The sequence below is a fragment of the Manis javanica genome, chromosome 15 (genome assembly GCF_040802235.1).
Source record: "Manis javanica isolate MJ-LG chromosome 15, MJ_LKY, whole genome shotgun sequence".
Taxonomy (NCBI): Eukaryota; Metazoa; Chordata; class Mammalia; order Pholidota; family Manidae; genus Manis; species Manis javanica.
This window is the reverse complement of record NC_133170.1, coordinates 29,944,276-29,963,659: the sequence shown is the minus strand read 5'-3', so window position 1 is coordinate 29,963,659 and position 19,384 is coordinate 29,944,276. Positions and strand designations below refer to the sequence as shown.

General features: G+C 47.5%; 1 protein-coding gene across 9 annotated transcripts in view; it reads left to right on the top strand.

Annotated features, from left to right (window-relative positions):
• Window positions 1-2,501: 2,501 nt before the first annotated feature.
• SLC6A13 (solute carrier family 6 member 13) overlaps window positions 2,502-19,384 on the top strand; it is a 28,920-nt gene continuing 12,037 nt past the window's right edge. For 2 of the 9 annotated variants that reach the window (XM_017663611.3, XM_017663615.3), the window contains exons 1-7: window positions 2,505-2,675; window positions 5,056-5,262; window positions 12,481-12,615; window positions 14,695-14,835; window positions 16,985-17,069; window positions 17,690-17,822; window positions 18,651-18,785. In XM_017663611.3, coding sequence (XP_017519100.2) covers window positions 5,061-5,262; window positions 12,481-12,615; window positions 14,695-14,835; window positions 16,985-17,069; window positions 17,690-17,822; window positions 18,651-18,785 — 831 coding nt within the window. In that variant the 5' untranslated portion in view covers window positions 2,505-2,675; window positions 5,056-5,060. Of the gene's footprint in view, window positions 2,676-5,055; window positions 5,263-9,668; window positions 9,781-12,480; window positions 12,616-14,681; window positions 14,836-16,984; window positions 17,070-17,689; window positions 17,823-18,650; window positions 18,786-19,384 lie in introns of those variants that run through there. The other 7 variants (XM_017663612.3, XM_017663613.3, XM_073222768.1 and 4 more) reach the window with 7 other exon arrangements.

Genomic DNA, 19,384 nt, shown 5'->3' with positions numbered 1-19,384 from the left:
AAGTTAATAATGCTGCTTTTGAATATGGAGTTTTTGCATGAGTGTGCAGCTTCTCTCAGAGGACTGTTTTGGTCTATTGCTTTACACAGTTAAATCGTATGAATGGATGGTTAGTAGGGGGAGAAGCAAAGGGGCCCCTGAAACCCAGGTACACTCATCTTGCTGTGCTCCCTGGCATCACCTGCCATACTTCTCTGCCCCTGCTCCCTTCCGTCCCCTGCAGGCAGATGAGGATGAGGGGAATAGCAACCACCTTAGAGTCTCTGATTTACCATCCCTTCCACCCTTCTTCACCCTTTCAAGCATTTTTATTATCCCATCCTGTCATCCACCCCTTCCCACAGGCCCACCCTTCACTCCCGCGCATTCTTATTGTCTAGACGGAGCCGAGCTTTGCTCAGGGACCTCTTTCAAGCCCATCCCTTCCAAAAAAAACATCCCTGCTCACCGTGAATAATGTATTAAGGATAAATAAGAACTACTTTTTGAGAACTTGCTCTGTATGAGGCTCATTATCTCCTGAAACCTCACACCTTGCAAGGTAAGGAATATTTGCTCTTTCTATAAATGAGAAAACAAGACTTTCTGAGGTTGAATACCTTGCTCAAGGCCACAGACTGAAAAGTGAGGGAAGCTGGACCATTTGGCTTCAAAGCCTAGGCAGCTTTGGACTGCGCTTCAGCTGTTGGGGGGCTGGGCTCAGCTCCTGGTCACCGGGGCCTCCCACCCCACTCCCAGCCGAACAGAGGACCCTCTGCTCACCACAGCGGCCTCCATCAGCTGTTCCTGCCTCCAAGCAAAGCTCTTCTGACCACGTCCACCTCCTCTTCACAGCCAGACTGTCCCTTAGGACGCAGTCAGGGGTTGGCTTAGTTTTAAACCTTGACACTTCCTTTTCCTTATTGGTTTAAAAAAATATTTTTAAAAAACACCACAATACAAATAATTTTATTTTCAATTATGACTACATTTAAATTTTTATTGGTGTTTGGCTTTTTCCTTTAAAATAACATTTTAAAAATTGTATATGCTAACTTAAAACAATTATGTGTTTTTACGAGGATGTGGAGAAAGGGGAACCCTCCTGCACTGCTGGTGGGAAGGTAAACTAGTTCAACCATTGTGGAAAGCAGTATGGAGGTTCCTCAAAAAACTCAAAATAGAAATACCATTTGACCCAGGAATTCCACTCCTAGGAATTTACCATAAGAATGCAGGAGCCCAGTTTGAAAAAGACATATGCACCCCTATGTTTATTGAAGCACTATTTACAATAGCCAAGAAATGGAAGCAACCTAAGTCTCCATCAGTAGATGAATGTATAAAGAAGATGTGGTACATATGCACAATGGAATATTATTCAGCCATAAGAAGAAAACAAATCCTACCATTTGCAACAACATGGATGGAGCTAGAGGATATTATACTCAGTGAAATAAGCCAGGCAGAGAAAGACAAGTACCAAATGATTTCACTCCTCTGTGGAGTATAAGAACAAAGCAAAAACTGAAGGAACAAAACAGCAGCAGACTCACAGAACCCAAGAATGGACTAACAGTTACCAAAGGGAAAGGGCCTGGGTGGGGGTGGGGGGGTTGGAAAGGGAGGGAGAAGGGGAATAAGGGGCATTACGATTAGCACACATAATGTAGGGGGGGCACAGGGAAGGCAGTATAGCACAGAGAAGACAAGTAGTGACTCTATAGCATCTCACTACGCTGATGGACAGTGACTGTAATGGAGTATGTGGTGGGGACTTGATAATGGGGAGAATCTAGAAACCACAGTGTTGCTCATGTAACTGTATATTAATGATACCCAAAAACTCCAATTGTGTGTTTTTAATATTCATATTTTTAAAGTTACATTTTTACATTTACTTGTGTGTATGTGTATATATGTCTTTCAAAGGTATTAATAAATTTTGCTTTTAAAAATGCTGATCATTTCACTTTAAAATAAATAAAATAAATACTGAAATACCCATAAAAAAAACAAAACCCACAATTCTAGCACACTATTAAAAAATTCAAAGAAAACTGAAGCTTCAAAAGCAGAAGTGAAAAATATCCCTGACTTCATCTCCAGACTCCAGCATTACCCTCCAAATAAAGCTATTAATTGTTTAGTGGCTAATTTTCTAGACTTCTGAGTGTGTGTGTGTGTGTGTGTGTGTGTGTGTGTGTGTGTGTGCGCACATGTGTGTTTACAAAGTTTTTCTGACTATGAAAACTATGTATCTTTACTCTAAATCATCACGCATGCCCAATCGTAAGCTGCAAAAAGACATACTTTTAAATTAATCTACACAGCACCTGACCAAAAAAACACCTGCTCCTGATGGACTCGGAGGAGCATAGGAGGCGGAGAAGGGGTGGGAGGCAGGATCCCTCTCCAGAGACCTCCAGGGCAGCAGGAGGGAGGAGCGTGAGCTCCAGGGAGGACAGCCTGCTGCCCATCAGAGCGCACACAACTGGCGGGCCTCCCAGGTGGAGCTCACACTCCAGGCTGTGAAGTCCCTCGAGTGTGAGGCCGAGGGCAGAATGTGGGCTGGGCCAAGTTTAGAATTACAAGTGCAGTAGGAGCTGGAGCCACACTTTAAATAGCCAGCACCTTCCCCTTTCCCTGGCTAATCCTTCTTCCCCGACGGGACCTCTGGTAACAGCTGCACCAAGGTTGGTAACATTTTCTTCTTTTTTTTCCCCTCAGTCTCACACTACAGATTGTTGGGAAGCACAGGACTTAACAACCAAAGGAGTTTTTGATACTTTCCTAGAAAATACGTTTCTGACATTCATCTGTGCATGTGCAAAGACTATACGCTGTGTTCTTGACTTTCTGAAACTTCAGTGGTTGTCAACTTAAGGGACAGTGTGATTTAGAGAAAAAGAACCTTCGATTGAGAGGAAAGACATTTAGATTTAATTCCAAGAAAACGAAGTTTTTCTCCTCTGTGAAATGAAACAATGAACAATCCTTTGCCAGGACTGTAGTAAAATAAAACTTCAAGTGCCTGTTATTCCACGAAGGGTGTTCATATGTGTGCATACATCTCCTCGTTCAGTCCTTAGAGCTAAGCATGTCCTATTGCTCTCACTTTTGCAGACGAGCAAACTTGGGCTCAGATTGATTGATTAACTTCCCCGAGGTCAGGTGGCGCGTGGCACGGCACAAAGCTGAGACTGGAACCCAGAAGGCAGGCTTGCCTGCCTCCAGGCTCATGCCCTTCCCACTGCAGCATGCCCTCTCTGGGAAATGGTACCCTCAGGAGCTAAGGGGCCCAGGAGAGGACTACTGTTTCTTCTAGGGTCTGGGAGGATGAAGAAGTGGAGGGAGGCCGTTCCATCACTGGAAGGCATCATCAGGTGGTAGAGGGAGGCTGGGGCCAGCACAGGATGTCAGCCAGCCAACCTTCTCAAAAGATGAGGAACCTTCCTGGGACCAGCTGCTTGGCTTTCCCCTTCTTCGCTCATCATATTTGCAGACCACTCTAGAATTTATCAAGTAAGCAAAGGCGCTCCTGTTCCCTGGCTTTCTTTCTGGCTCTCTAAATCCCTTGGCCAGCCCCACTGGGCAGGCAGAGCCGCAGGAGAGTCTGTAGCCAGATGTGGTTTCCACTGAGAAAGGCCTGCTAATGTGGATTTTTCTTGAGGTGTAGAAAAAAGTTCATTTGCCTACTTCTCCAGAAAAGGGGCCCCTGTACAAAATCAAGGGAGAGTCGTTAGGCAATGCTCACATTAGATGTGCTGATAAACCTAGGCAACCAGTGTAATCAAGGGATGTAATTGAAAGAGGAGGGACCAAGGGGGTCAAATCCTGGCTGTGAAATTCACTAGCTGTGTGGCAGCAGACACGTTATTTAACCTTGCTGAGCTGCGAAGCTGATCCCACGTGCATCTCAGGGTTGATAGTGATTGCTGCTAATTGTGAGCCATGTCCAATCTTTTCCTCAATCCCAATGAGCCTCTAAAATAGCGCAGTGGAGGGTTTATTCATTTTATGTTGCCTTCTCCACAGTCAGAGGTTCCTACATTTGTTGTCACCAGTAAAGAGAAAGAGAAGAAGAGAATAATTTTCATCCTTCTCTCACGATGATTCCAGGGAGGTGGAGGGAGCAGCCGGGAAGAGCAGCTCATGTTATTCACAATTCCTGGTCCCACTCAATTTCACTCATTCCTTTGGAAGGATTATGTTAAAAACTGGCTTTTATTTTTCACATTACAAAAGAAAACATGTTCTTTGATGAAAATGTAGAAAATATAGATTAGGAAAATACCCCCATAATCCAACCACTGAAGAAACATTTGGTGGATATCCTAATCTTTCAATGCATATATATACTTTATAAAATATCTTTTCCATCATGACCCTTTTGTATGTGCTATTTCTGTTTTCATTTCGCACACTGTGAACAACTTTCACTTCATTATGCTTCCGCAGCATGACATCTAATGACTACATGGTAGTCCATTGCATGTGTGTGGCCAAATTTATTAACCTAGATACCACTTTTGAACATTCATAGACTCTCATTTTTTGCTGCTGGAAACAATGAACATTTTCAATACCAAATCTTTACCCCCAGTCACGATGATTTCTTAAGAGTCAATTCCTGCAAAGGAAATTGGTGGCTTTGAGGATCTATAAAAATCCCATCCTTTCAACTGTTCCCAGAATAAAGAAACTGGAGAGCATGCTGATACCAACAAGGCTGGTTGCAGGGTGGCAGGGAGAATTTAGACAACCCAGGGGCCTTGTGAGTTCTTCTGTGTCCACAAGCCCCAACCCAAGAGAACCTGTGCCGTGGAAGCATCATCCGTGCTTCTGCATCAGAGCTGCCTTCCTGAAGAGGAGTGGAATGTGTATCCCAGCAGCTGTCACCTGCCTTTACCAGGAAGGGATGCGAAGTGGGGATGTGGTTCTTCAGACACGGAGAAGAGATTCCCCTGCTTCCACTGCGCTGATTCCCTTGGGGATTTGCTGATAGGGGAAGGAAGGGGAGGCTTTCCTCCCAGGGCTCCCAGCAGTTAACAGAGCACCTTGCTTGTTTTCCAGGTGGGATGGATAGCAGGGTCTCGGGCACAACCAGTAATGGGGAGACAAAACCAGTGTTCCCAGTCACGGAAAAGGTGGAGGAAGATGGCACCCTGGAACGGGGACACTGGAACAACAAGATGGAGTTTGTGCTGTCAGTGGCTGGGGAGATCATTGGCCTGGGCAACGTCTGGAGGTTTCCCTATCTCTGCTACAAAAATGGGGGAGGTGAGCACCACCCACCCCTCCCTGGAAGGGGGATGTCTCCATGTCCTGCACTTGCTGCCCCTCTGGGCAGCCCCAGAGATGCACAGGGTCCTGGAGCTGGGAAGTCTTTAGGGGCACAGCAGGAGACAGAGGTCTCAGCAGCGTGTGGCTTCCCCAGGGGTCTTTCTAGGGTAGCATGGCACCATATGCCCTACTATACATTATACTGGCTGTGACAGTGTGGCATCGGTGATGGGTGGCTTCACAGAAATATGAGTGTAGCCTTGGAACCAGTGGGTCAAGAGCTGGATTCTGTCTCTGCCACTTCTTCTCTGTGTAATCTTGGCCAAGTTACTTAAGCTTTCAGTCTCTACTGACTGTTCTGTAAATTGAGAAAGCAGTACCTGCCTTTCAAGGTTGTTGTAAGGGTTAGAGATAATGTATACAAAATGCTTAATAAATGGTAGCTATACTGAAGATGGCACTGAGGCCGAACCATCCTCTGGTCAGGATCTTTCCCTGACTCTGCTGGCACCACAGCGTTACCCTAACCCTGCCGGCGTCATATGCTTTGACACATAACCAGTGGCTTTTCTTTTAAAAATTGCCCACTGAGACCGTGTGGGGGAAGCAGTGACTCTAAGTCTTGACTAGGTCTTCCTGGCTTCTCCTTGCCCTCCTGCCAGCCCCTGGGTGACTGCCACCCCAACAGCACTAACTCGCTCTCAGGGAGCCTGGAGTTCTGCAGGAAGCCTTGGAGGGACTTCCCAGAGCCTGACTGTTCTGGCCAGAGCGCCAGGAGCATCTCCTCGTTGATGGGGAAAGCTGGGAGGGTGAGGTGCAGCTGGCTGGAGGGGGGAAATACAAAGACAGGTCATGGGCAGAAATGGTGAGGGAGGTGGTGATTTTCTGGGCCACAAGGCTGGGCGGTGTCCTGGTGTCACACCTCCCCTTGTGAGAGGGGCCTCCACGTTCATCCAGTTCAGGCTCACAGTGGTTTTGGAGGGAAAGCACACAGCAGGGAATGGAGGATGGAGGCCCAGGGCAGCCCAGAGACCTCAGAGCTCCGGGAGCCTTAGGCTCAGGATGGTGGTGACTGGGGATTGGCCCTGGGGTTGGAAGTCAACTTGTGTTTTTCCAGAGGGGTGGGAATGGGCTGGGATGTCCTTTCTCTCAGGAATTTCTGGCCGGCAGCCTGAAATCACAGGACTTTGCTCAGTCTGCACTGAGGGAAACAGGTCTTTCCCTCTGACCTGGTCCTGGACTCCACATGCTGGTGTAGGAATTCAGGCCTGAGCAGGCTCCCTTCAGAGAGTGGGTGGAGGGATGCAGCTGGTCCAGTGGGAAGGAGGGGTCTGGTGGCTAAGCTGGGCCCTGGGACCCTGTATCTGGAACCTAGTAACCAGAGGAGCTAAGCTCCTCACGCGGCAGAAAGATTAGGAGGTGAGCAGCTTTCCCCAAGTCTCTGTGGAATTGGGTAAAGGTTGGCCTGGGAATTAGCAGGAATGGCACGGAGAGGTGGAGAGTGATTTCCAGGTCTAGGGCAGAACCGGGCTGGGGAGGGGGATGAAGCGGGCAGCGACAGGGTGGGCTCACCCTGCGGGCTTGGGCTTGTTGGGCAGGGGTTGGGGCTGAGCTGCCGCCTGGGCCTGCAGTGTCTTGGGCAGAAAGCAGGCTGGAGGAGAGTGCCTGGGGCCCTTGGTTCCCACATGGGTGCTGGTGGGAGAGGAGGAGGCCCTTGCATAGGGTCTGCCTTCCTACAAGTGCATCCCAGTCACTGTGGAGACTTCTTAGGGGTCCTGGACGCAGTCCTCTTCATGGAGTCCTTGACACCACCGCCCACGAGCTCTTCCCTAGATAGAGCGTGGGCCTGGAGGTTCCTCTTTTCCTTGATGTAGACAGCAGCTGGAGGGCAGTGTTCTGGGGCTTTGGAGCCAGAGACTGAAGCCCAGGTTTGCCCTGAGGGGCCTGAGGCATCCAGGGCCACGGGGTGAATTAACAAAAGGCTCCTTCGCTAAGGCAGTGGGGCCTATCCGAGGGTATGTACGGCCACTGGAGGGACCCGGAGAGGCCTGCTGCTCTGCTTTTGCTGTCCCAGCAGTTTACTCCTCATTTAACTCGCCTGACGCCCAAGCAAAATGAGCTCCTACAGAGAATGGGCCCTGGTCTTTCACCATGTCACCTCCTCGTCTCTTCATCAAAGGAGACACTTGCCTCTGTGACAGGGCCCTCGGCTGCCCCGGTGGTGGAGAAGGGAGGGGGCTGGGGGCCGTTTAGACTGGTTTGGCCCCTTTTCTCCTGGTTTAGTGGTTTCATTCAGACCTGTGGCTCTCAGCTTGGGGTCTGGACCCCCAGGGGTGAGAGGAACGTTCTGAGCAAGTCCTGGAGAAGGGTCCTGGGTGGTCTGGGGCTGCACCGTGCCCGGGGAAGGTACCATCGGCCTGCTCCTGGCCCTTTCTCCCACTTTAGAGTGTCACGCAGCCACTTCTCTGCTTGGGGCAGGGGAGGATTTGTTCAGTGATGAGAAAGTCCACAAAGCATAATTTTAGTTCCAAACTAGAAATATAGCTGAAGTCTTCTTTGGTTCTTTCAAGCTTTGACCATTCTTTTTCTCGAAACTGTTGGTTCTACCCAACTACCTAGATACTGGTAGAACTAATTTGAAGTGAGTTCCAGAGCAGCAAAAGGACTGAGGCAGGAATATGGTAGAAGAACAGGTGGACAGTTACACACTGTGGCCGAAACCCAGAGAAGCTGAGACAGTGGTGTACAGAAGCCACCCAGCTCGGAAGCAACTTGTAGGCTGTTTGGGCACATGAGTGGGAGGAGGCAGGCATCCATCACCTCCTCGGTAAACACCCTCCCTGCTGCCCAGGACCTGAGGTCAATCCGCTGCGAGTACCGGCCTCACCCTGATGAGTCCCTAGAGTCCCCATCTCAGTCAGCTGCCCCAGCATAGGGCCCACAGGCCCTGGCCCTGGCTGTGTCATTTGACTGCAGTTACTTTCTGGGTACCAACCACCTGCCAACCTGTCAACTGCTGGGACACATCTATGAACAAAACAGGCCAATTCCCTGTCCCTGTGAACACCACGATCCAGAGGAGAGAGACGGACAATAAGCAATAAACATAGTAAATAAGAAAACTACATAGCACATCACAAGTTAACCAGTGCTGTGGAGAACCAAGATCAGGAGTGCAGGTGGAGGCGGCCACATTGAGAACGTGTGAGCAAAGGCTTAGCAGGAGTGAGTCAGCCATGTGGAAGGGCTTCGAGGAAAGGCCACGGGAGACCTGATGGTCCTGAAGGAGGAGCCGCAGGAGGGAGGCACAGAAGTAAGCAGGATGGGCTGGCAGGTCACAGTCCTTGCCGCTATTGCAAGGCTTCAGCTTTTACTCTGGTGACATGGAGAGTTATGGCGGGGCATTGAACAGGATTGACATGACTTTATATTTTAAAATAATCTCTCTGGCTGCTATGTTGAGAAGTGATTGTCGGGGAGTCAGGGCAGAAACAGACCAGTTATGAGGCAAACATTTCTGGAATTGTCCTTGATTCCATTCTTTTTCTCGGAACTGTTGGTTCTACCCAACTACCTAGATTCTGGGCGCTTCAGAGCAGGGGTCTTCAGCTGCAAGCCCTCCAGCAACCGCGGCCATTGCTGCCCACAGACTAAGCCCCTCAGTACCTAGAATCCCTGGGACTGGAGATCCCAGATGAGATTTGCAGAATCTGACATTTCTTGTCACCTCCACTGCTGCCACCTGGCCTTAGCAATCCTGAGCAACTGGAAGGCAGGAGTTGCTGTCTACTGAGCTTAGAAGGCTAGGAGAGGATCCGGTTTTTAAGAGGAAACTAAGGAGTTGAGTTTGGGGAATGTTGAGTTGAGATATCTATTGGGTATCCTGATGGAGATGTCAACTAGACGGTAGAACACGTGAGTCTGGAGTTTGGGAGGAAGCTCTGGACTGGAGAAACAAATCTGAGAGTGATGCGTTTTGATGGCATGGTTCAAGAGGCATGACCTGGGCAGAGTGGCAGGAGAGGGCTTGGCATTAGGTTTCAACTCCACCAAGAGGGGATTCAAATTACTTGCCTGCCAGTCTTAGCCCAGACAGAAAGAAACCATCTGCCAACCATTTTATACTTAATATCTAAGTCCAGGTTGCTGAAAATGAGGGCAGAGGCCACCTGTGCTAAGAATTTGTAGCTTTTGCAGCCACCGAATGCCAGCTGGAGACCCGCCATGTGAGGACAGCCGCTTCCGTCTTCCCTGGCCCTTCCAAGCTCCCCTCCCTGGGGCTCTTCAGACACAGGCAGTGTTTCAGCCAGACCTCCGGAAACAGGTGTCTTAGAGGGGCAGGGCTGTCGGGGAAGGGCAGCAGTGCAGAGCTCAGCCCAGACTGCAGGGAGTGGGTGCAGGGGCTTCGGTGTGGACAGGAGCGAATGTGTCCAGCCTCAGGGAAGCTTTGCCTTGATGCTGTTTGCAGATCAGCATCAGAACAGAGGGATGAGGAGGCACTTCTCTTTCCTTCATGTAAGAGTAATAGTTATTTTACTAATACCTGAAAGTTTACTACCATTTTTAGAAACTGACTCAATCAATGCCCACTATTGGCCTGGTTGGTATTGATCACAGCATAGAATGGTTCACGTGTGCTCACTGCTTGCCGCTCATGTGGATTGTCACCAGTTTATGTCTTAAAATAGTAGTTGGAACATTATGATTGCCACCAAAGAGTATGTTCCTTTTGAGGAGGGTGGCCAGCAGAATGATTCCTCTCTAGGATGGGCATGTGCTCTCTGCCATCTCATGGGGAAAATGCCAGGATGTTTTAGAACTTGGGGAAGGAGACTAACATGGGGGAGTGCAGGGTGGTGCAGGGAACTGTGAACCGCCTCCACCATCTCCTGGACCCATCCTTTCTGTTAGTAGTGGTGACTTGGGTGGTGAAAGAGGCTCCATCCTACCCCTCACCCTCTCCCCACCTGTAGGGCCAGAGGCTCTGCCTGGTGAGCGTGGACCTTGTCCATTGTGGCAGGCTGCCCAGGTGCTCAAAGAGGCAGAAGAGGAGGGGAGTACAGCTGACCAGGAACTCACTGCAGTTAATAATTGGCTTAGTTTATTGGGAAGGAGCAGGTGGCACAAAGATGGGGAGCTGGGGCTTGAGCTTGGCTGAAAATCCTCTGTGTTTGTCTCCCTGTCCTTTCTGTCTGCACTGTTCCAGCACTCAGCAGTGACTTATCAGCTACTGCTCCTTCCCTAATTTCCCCCTCCTGCCAACAAGTCCTGGATTAATTTATGGACCAATTAGGCTGAATTAGTTGTTTATGATCTTTATTTCTTTGCCCTTGTGATAATCAGGGCTTCCCTCGGTGCCTGAATAGTAGATATGTAGACTACAATCCAGAAATTAAGAACTGGAGAGCTCTATTCCCCACTAATTTCTGTTATCAACAATTTTACTAAGGCATAATTGACTCAGAGTAAATCATACATAGTTAAAGTGTACCATTTGGTAAGTTCTGACATATGTGTACACCCCTGAAACCATTGTCAACACTAAGATAATGAACAAATTAATTACTCTCCCAAATTTCCTCCTCTGGCCTCTGCTGCCTGGTCCCCGTGCAACCACAGATATATTTTTAAAAATATATTTTTCCTGCTTTACTGAGATATTATTGACATATATGTAGGTTTAATGCATACAATGTGATGATTTGATACACAAATATACTGTGAAATGTAACTGCATAAGGTAACACCTTCATTCTCTCACGTAATTGTCTTATTCGAGGGCAGAGGTAGTAACATTTAAAATCTATTCTCTTAACTTGCAAGTATATAATACAGCATTGTTCACTATAGTCACCATGTTGTACATTAAATCCCCAGAACTAACTCATTTTATAGCTGGAAGGTTGTACTGTTTGACCAACATCTCCCATTTCCTCCACCTTCCTGTTTCTGACAACTGCCATTTTACTCTATTTTCATGAATTTGGCTTTTTTTAGATTCCACATATAAGTAAGATCATATGGTATTTGTTTTTCTTTGTCTGGCTTATTTCACTCAAAAAGTTTGATTTGGGTGTTTTTCAATATCTTTCATCTCTCTAACTTTTTGAACATATGGAATATAGTTATAATAACCATTTTAATGTCCCCATCTGCTTGTTCTAATCATCTGTAAAGTTATGGGTTGAGTTTGATTGATTGATTTATCTATACATGATGAGCAAATTTTCCTACTTCTTTTTCCTGGTAATTTTTTATTAGATGCTAGACCTGATGATTTTTGCCTGATTGGTTGTTTAGTATTTTTATTTCTATAAATATTCTTGAGCTTTTCTCTGGGACCAGTGAAGTTATTTGATCCTTTTAGGTTTTCCTTTTAAGATTTGTTAGGCAGAACAAGAATTGTGCTCAACCTAGGGCTAATTATTCTCCACTTCTGAGGAAATGCCTTCTCTTCCCACTGCCCTGTGAATCCTGAGATTTTCCAGTCTGGCTGGTGGAAACCCATCCCTGTGTAAATACCATTATTCTCAATCATTTTGAATGGTTCATTCCCTTCCCTTGGGTGATTTCCTCACATCTGTGTGCTGACCAGCACTTGGCTGATGGCTAGAAAGGATCCCTCTGCAGGTGTCTGGACTTCCCCTCTGTGCAGTTCTCTCCTCTCATATTCTGTGAACTCCCCTGTTTCACTTTGCCAGCAGATAGAGGTCCATGGTGGAGAAAATGCCAGCATTTCTGGCATCAGTAGACTTGTCTCGGCCAACAATCTTGAACACAGAGGCAGAAAGGATTACTAAAGGGAAATAGAATTTTAGCCTGCTGAAAGTCCCTATCTAACATTAAAAGCAATCATCCCCTTGAAAAAAATTATAGTCTGTGGGTTGTATTAATGCTCCCAGATATCCATTATTCAGTGAGCTTCTTGCTGTTGATACAAGTTATGTGCTGTTTACACAGTAACTGATGTTTTATGGGGAGCAAACCTTAGTAAGTATAGATTGAAGCTCAGAGTGAAAAAAGGGATTAGTTAGCCAGTTTGGTGATTCTTGATCTCTGCTATGGTTTCAGACACATGGACAGATGTGCCCTGCAGTCCTGCATGTGCCCCCACCCCTGAGATTCTGCCTGCCAGTATGGGGTGGCAATGGGAGATGAATGTGGGCCATGAAGAGGTTAGTGCCAGGCTATGGACAACCTGTTTCCCATCCACAGGTGCCTTTTTCATCCCCTACCTCATCTTTCTGTTTACCTGTGGCATTCCTGTCTTCCTCTTGGAGACAGCACTGGGCCAGTACACCAGCCAGGGAGGCGTCACAGCCTGGAGGAAGATCTGCCCCATTTTTGAGGGTGAGTTGCTTTGTGCCTAATACCAGGGTGCCTGCTCTAGGGCTGTAAGCCTTATCTGTAATGCCTGGGTAGTTTGGCAACAGTGCTGACTGAGGTATGGCTTTGTGTCTTTATGTTAGACCCTCCAGTTGTGGGCCCAATACCAACTCATCACCTAGTCCATTGCAGCGTGCAGGAGAAGGCTTTAGGCTACATAAGTAGAGGGTAGAGATACTTCAGTTATATTTTAAAAATAAATAACAATGATTTTATATTTTTCAAGATGTGTCTAATTAATTATAAAACATTTTACAAGAGAATTTTAAATGAGAAAAAATATCATTAATAATTCTACCATCTTGACCCAAAAGCTGCTCAAAATTTAGGGTATTTTATTTCAATATTTCTGTCTGTAGGATTTTCTTTAAGTTTCTATTTTGAAATAATTACATATTCACAGCATGTTGCAAAAATAGTACAGAGATCACATGTACACTTCACCTCAATGCTAACATCCTGTATAACTACAGAACAATATCAAAACCTGGAAATTGACACTGGTAACTGTCCACAGACCTTATTTTCAGATTTCACCAGTTTACCACATACTTTGTGTGGGTGTGTGTATGTGTGTGTTTAATTCTGTGTAATTTTGTCATATGTGTGGATTTGTGTAACCACCACCACAATCATGATATAGAACTGCTCTGTTACCGCAGAGATGCCCATCACGCCACCCCCATTATAGTCACACTCATCCCTGCCCTCTACCCCCCAGTCACTGGTGGCCACCACTTTGTTCTCTATCTCTATAATTTTGTTGTTTTGAGAATGTTGTATAAATGGACTACTACGGTACATAATCTTTTAAGACTGGCCTTTTCACTTGGTGTGATGCCCTTAATATCCAATCAGGTTGTTCTTGTACCAATCTTTCACTCCTTTTTATTGCTGAGTAGTATTACACAGTTTGGATTACTACAGTTTGTTAACCACTCCCAGTGAAGATATGTGGTGTTTCCAGTTTTGGCAGATTTTTTTCATCCTTTCTCTCTCTATAGAATTTATATAATTCTATTTAATATGAAATATGCACAGTTTATGTCTCTTTTTTCAGTTAGTTTTATTTCCCACAGTCTATATAATAGTAATTTAATGATTGCATAACTTCCATTGAATGGGTATATCATAATTTACTTAATAGCTTTCTGTTTTGGGCTTTTTGCTTCTGTTCAATGACTTACACAATTGTTATATTCTGCTATTTTGTACATTTGTTGAGATGGCTCCCCCCCTCCCAACTTTTCTGGAATTATTACTTTGGCATAAATTCCAAGGGTTAGGATCATTGGATCAAATGAACAATCAAGCTGATGCCTCCTGGTCCAGCTTATTAAATTTACCTGTGGAAGTTTTACCCTGACTTCCCATGTGCTAGACAGGAGGAAGCTGCTTTCCTCCATATCTTTAACAACCCTAAGTTATCAGTGGTTCCAAATTTGTCTGTACATTGGAATCACCCAGGAACCTTCAAAGCATCCTGAAGCCTGTACCCCATTCCAGAGATTGTGATTTAATTGGTCTGGGATTTTTTTTTTAATATTCCAGGTAATTGTACTATGTGGCTAAGTTTGGAAATCAGTTATATCATTTGTAAAAAAAATGTCTCTAGGGCTGTAGATGCAGAATGGTACCTCTTATTGTTTCATTTTGCACACCTGCAATTCTTAGGGAGGATCTATTTATATTTTCTCCTATGTGAATTGTCTGTTCCCCCTCTTAACATTTGTTTTTATATTTCAGAAATCTATCAGATTAATTCCAGGGAATCTTGGCGTTAGTCTTACACATTTTAACAGTAACTTTGAATCAGTGACCTTTCAGAACAGATCAGGGTGAAAGTGCCCAGGAAGCCGGGGTAGTGGGCTAAGGCAGGGAGAGGCGTCTCCTGCTGCCCTGGGAAGGGTTGCCTTCCGCCTGCTAGGGAGGGAGAGGAGAGGGCCAGGCACTTGCAGCCACACTGTCTCCTAAGCAGGGGTGGGTGGTGTGTGAGGAATCTGTCCACTGTCCCTGGCCCAATTCTGCAGTTCCTCCTACCAGGCATCGGCTATGCCTCCCAGATGATTGTCATCCTCCTCAACATCTACTACATCATCGTCCTGGCCTGGGCCCTCTTCTACCTCTTCAGCAGCTTCAGCATCGACCTTCCCTGGGGAAGCTGCCACCATGAGTGGAACACAGGTAAAGTCGACTGTTTCCTCCTGCTGCTCTGCCACGTTAATCATGAGCCGGATGGTCCCTGTAGCCTGGGCACCCAATCCCCAACCTTAACTTGGGACACACTAGAAATCTGCCAAGTAGATCATGGAGATCTTTTATCAAAGATCAGAGTGAAAATTCACCAGCATCATAGGCAAAATGTCACAGACTTTTAAGAAAATTTAATGTATTCAATTCACATATTATGAATTCATGTATTATGCAAATAGAACTGACTTCTCTTTGTGTAGTTAAGCCATCTATTTCAATTTGAAATACGGTTACTTTGATATGTGTATATAGCATTTGCTCATTTATTTGTTTTTAATGTCCTTTTTCTCATACTGTTTAGGTCCTTTCAACTCATAATTCATCTTGACTTAGAGAATAAACTGTTTTATATGTCTTCAATATAATTTTTAATAGCAATTAATTTTCTCCTGTGCTTGTAAGACTATGTGTGACTTTCTTGTAAGAAACCACGTGGCAATAGAACTGAGTCTGATGAATTGAAAGTGGCAAAAAATAAAAAACACCTGGGGTAGTGTGGTCCATAAGAACATTCTATGACACTTAAAATGTTCTCTGTACTCTCTGATATGGCAGCCGCTAGCTACAGGGGGCTCTTGAGTACTTGAAATGAGTATATATATGTGTATAAACTACGCATATAAGGAAGTGAATTTTTAAGGTTTTATACCATTTCTAATAAATTAAAATGCAAATAGCCACATATGGCTAGTGGCTACCCTATTGGACGGGGCAGGTGGAGAGCGTATTGGGCAATGTCCTGCTTGGGCCCACAGCACTGCTTCTTGCTCCCCTTGTTCCTGGCACTGAAGCCCCACCTGTGCCATGATTCGTCTTTCTTGTCCAGAGGAGTTATTCAGTTTCTGAACTGGAGATTGGATCCTTGCTTGCCAAGGAAGCATGTTTTTGCTGTAGCTAGTGTGGAGTTCAAGGCTCCCCTTCCCGCACACTTTGGGTCCCTTTTCAGTCATTCCCTTGCCCATCTCTGCCACCACCTTCATGCCACCATTCTTCAAGTGAAAAGTCAAATCTTGGAGGTACCTCCCGTGACACCCCAAGATTCATTAGGTGTGTCCCAAATGTATCTGGTGGTGCCTGTGCGGACCCCGGGCCCTCCTGCTGCCCTCACTTCACTGTGAGTCTGTCGGGACAGCTTTCCCACCGAGCAGCAGGATGAGGGGGCAGAAAAGGGGGCTGCTTCTCCAGCCTTTGTGCCCCCTGGAGCTGGCCACACCCAGAGTGCTCAGAGCGGATTCTGTTGAATGAGTCAAGTGCTCAGAATCTGTGGTTTTCTGACATTGTCATTACGTGTTTTATCTTTCTTCCCTCACTCCCTTCTTCCTTTTCTTCCTCAGATGGTCATTTTACCCAGTTCTCAGTGGAGTTTCTCTTGTAAAAATTTTGTGGAGTTTTGGTAGCCTAGGGCTTTTGCTTCAAGGCATTATCAGGTCTGCTTAACCTGGGGCTGACTGAGGGGCCTCTGAGACGATTCTGAGGCAAGTTCAATACCCAAGGCTTTGGGGCTTTTCTGTACAAAAAAATGACATTTTTGACATTTCTCATAGTGAGTCTGGTTTTACTCAGAGCACCTTAAAGAGTACAGGACATCTTGCCCTGTCAAGATGAAACAGTGCTTTTCGGGGTGTGCTGAAGCTCCGAGGGAGGTGACAGGATCCCTGGCCAGAGCCCTTGATGGGCACCGATCACTCAGCAGATATTTATGGAGCTTTCTGATATGCCAGGCCCTGTTCACAGCAGGGGGATGTGGTAATGTATCAAAATGAAATCCTGCCGTCATGAGTTTTCATTCTAGTGGTGGGAGACAGACCATAAAAAAATATGTTGTGTCAGAAGTGCTATGGGGGAAAATAAAACAGGAGGAGGGCCTGGGAGTTTTGGGGTGGGAGTGCCATTCTGAAGAGAGCCATTCCGGAGGCCTTACTGAGAAGGTGACACTTGGGGGATGCTCTGAAGGAGGAGGGCAAGTGAGCCATGAGGTAGCAGGGGGCAAATGCACCTAGAATTTCACCCCACTCTCTCCAGTCATGCCAAATATTGGTTAATGATTTTCTCTCGCTTCCTTCCCTGGGGCCATGGGTAGAACACTGCGTGGAGTTCCAGAGGACCGACGGCTCCCTGAATGTGACCTCTGAGAACGCCACCTCTCCTGTCATCGAGTTCTGGGAGTAAGCGGGGCCTTCCCCCATCCCCGTGTGGGCTGCAGTCTTGGAAAGAAGTCCACGGGAACAGGTTCCCTCAGTAGGGATGCTCAGTGGGAAGAGCTTCCATTTCCTTCTGTGGTGGCCCTGTCACCTAAGTGGCTTTTTTCTGTTGTGCCTGTATTTGTGATTCATGCGGAACTGGTCTCAGTGGCCTGGGCTGTGCCTGCCTGTCCTCCCCACATGCCTACCCACTCCCCCATTACTGGATGATGCTCAAGCATATCTGCACACCCCTAACCTCCCTCTTCTTCAGCTGCATTGCCTCTCACCTGCCTCTCCCTCCAATATTGATATTCACCCAGGACACAACTCCCAATATCAAAACATCCTAAAACTCTGGTGAGCAGATACGTGTTTGCATCTCCCTCTAAGGTGGTGCTCAGCCTCCCAGAGCACGCTTCCCTGAAAATAGGTTTATATTTGCCTCCCTTTATATCTACCCCCATCTCTGGGCAAAGTAGAGCCTCATGGATCCAAGAAAAAAGGGCTGACAAGCCTTTAGACAGAAGCATGGCTCCACCGCCTTACACGCAGGCTGCAAACTGAAGTGTTGGCAAAGGCCCAGCTCAGCCCTCTCTCCGCAGGAGGAGGGTCTTGAAGCTCTCCGACGGCATCCAGCACCCCGGGGCCCTGCGCTGGGAGCTGGCACTGTGCCTCCTGCTCGCCTGGGTCATCTGCTACTTCTGCATCTGGAAGGGGGTCAAGTCCACGGGCAAGGTGTGTGCTGGAGAGCTCCTGGCCCCTCCCATCCTGGTATTCCCCTGCCTGCGCCCCCAGCTCAGTCACCCAGGAGTCCCCTAAATGGGAACGAATGGCCCCACAAAGACTTTCTGTGGCTCCCTTCCCTGGTTCTGTGTCTCTCCTTGATTCAATCCCATCCCCTTCCAGTATTTGGGGAAATGAAATGGGAGAGAGGGAGAAAGGCAGGAAGGACACTTCCAGAGACGTTTGATCTTGGAATATACCACGTGTATTCCCACTGCAAACTGAACACGGTTCCAGGCTCTCTAGTTCATACAAAGTTCTTTTGTTTTGGATTCCACTGAGACTATTAATCTCAAAGTGATTCTCAACCAACCTGAAAACTTGAGGGGCTCTTTGCCCTAGAGTGTATGGGGTGTTAGAGGGCATTCTGAGCTCTTCTGGACCCTTGCCCCAGAGGCCTCTGACAAGGCTTATGCTAAGCTTGTAAATGTGAGGACAGGGATCATGTGTTACAGAGCTTTTCATACAATACTTGCCATAATTCCTAGCACACTCACTGGGAGAATGCCTGAGTTCATTCAGTCATTCAACAAATATTTACCGGGTATGTGTTGGGGGAGGGAGAGTACTTTAAGCCGGCAGGAGGAAGGGAGAGGTGTGTTACGGCTCAAGGCAGAGGGCAGACGGAGCCCACCAGCTGCAGGGGTGGGAGGGAGGGGCAGAAGAGGGGCTCCCTGGGCCTCCTCTGCCTTGGGGCACTCCTGTGTCCTGCCTGGGCTGGATCTCCAGCCCCTCCTTCCTAACTCACAAGCTCCTGTCTCTCATCTGCCCTTTGACCAGGTGGTGTACTTCACAGCCACATTCCCTTACCTCATGCTGGTGGTCCTGTTAATTCGAGGGGTGACACTACCAGGGGCAGCCCAAGGAATTCAGTTTTACCTGTACCCAAACCTCACCCGTCTGTGGGATCCCCAGGTAAGCAGCCACAGACAAGTGCCATCATGTGGCTCCAGAGGCGCTCGGCCACTGGCCTCCCCTGTGCTGTGGTCTGGAACCCTGTTCCTGGCCTGACCTTAGGCACCCCTGGTGGGGTGGGGGCCTCCAGGCGTCTGTTATCAGCTGTCTGTGGTGCCCCTTCTCGGTTCACAGCGCCAGGTGGCCAGGGGTACCTGAGGCCCTAGTAATACTTCCTAGGGGCTGCAAATGTGTCACTAAGAGCCCTTGCTCACAGGCGGCAGGTACCCTTTCCCCCTCATCGACCCATCCCCCTTGCCATGATTTCTCTTGACAGTCTCTTCACATTGACCTTCTTCCCTGCTTCGTAACCATCCACCAGATGACTTGGGTTCACTCCCTGAGCCACAGGCCCATCCTGGCCCAGCGCCATTGGCTCCAGCTGGGCTGCTGGTGTGTCTCCATCATTGTCTAGAGGCCCGGCCTCCTACCGCCCAGACCTACCCTCTGGCCTGCACCCCTGAGCCTCTGGGGTTTGCCTCTGTGGAGGCTCGCTGGCTGGCTGGGGACTTGTGAGCAGGTCCTAGATAAGAAGCCACAGCCTCTGACAGGCCCTCATC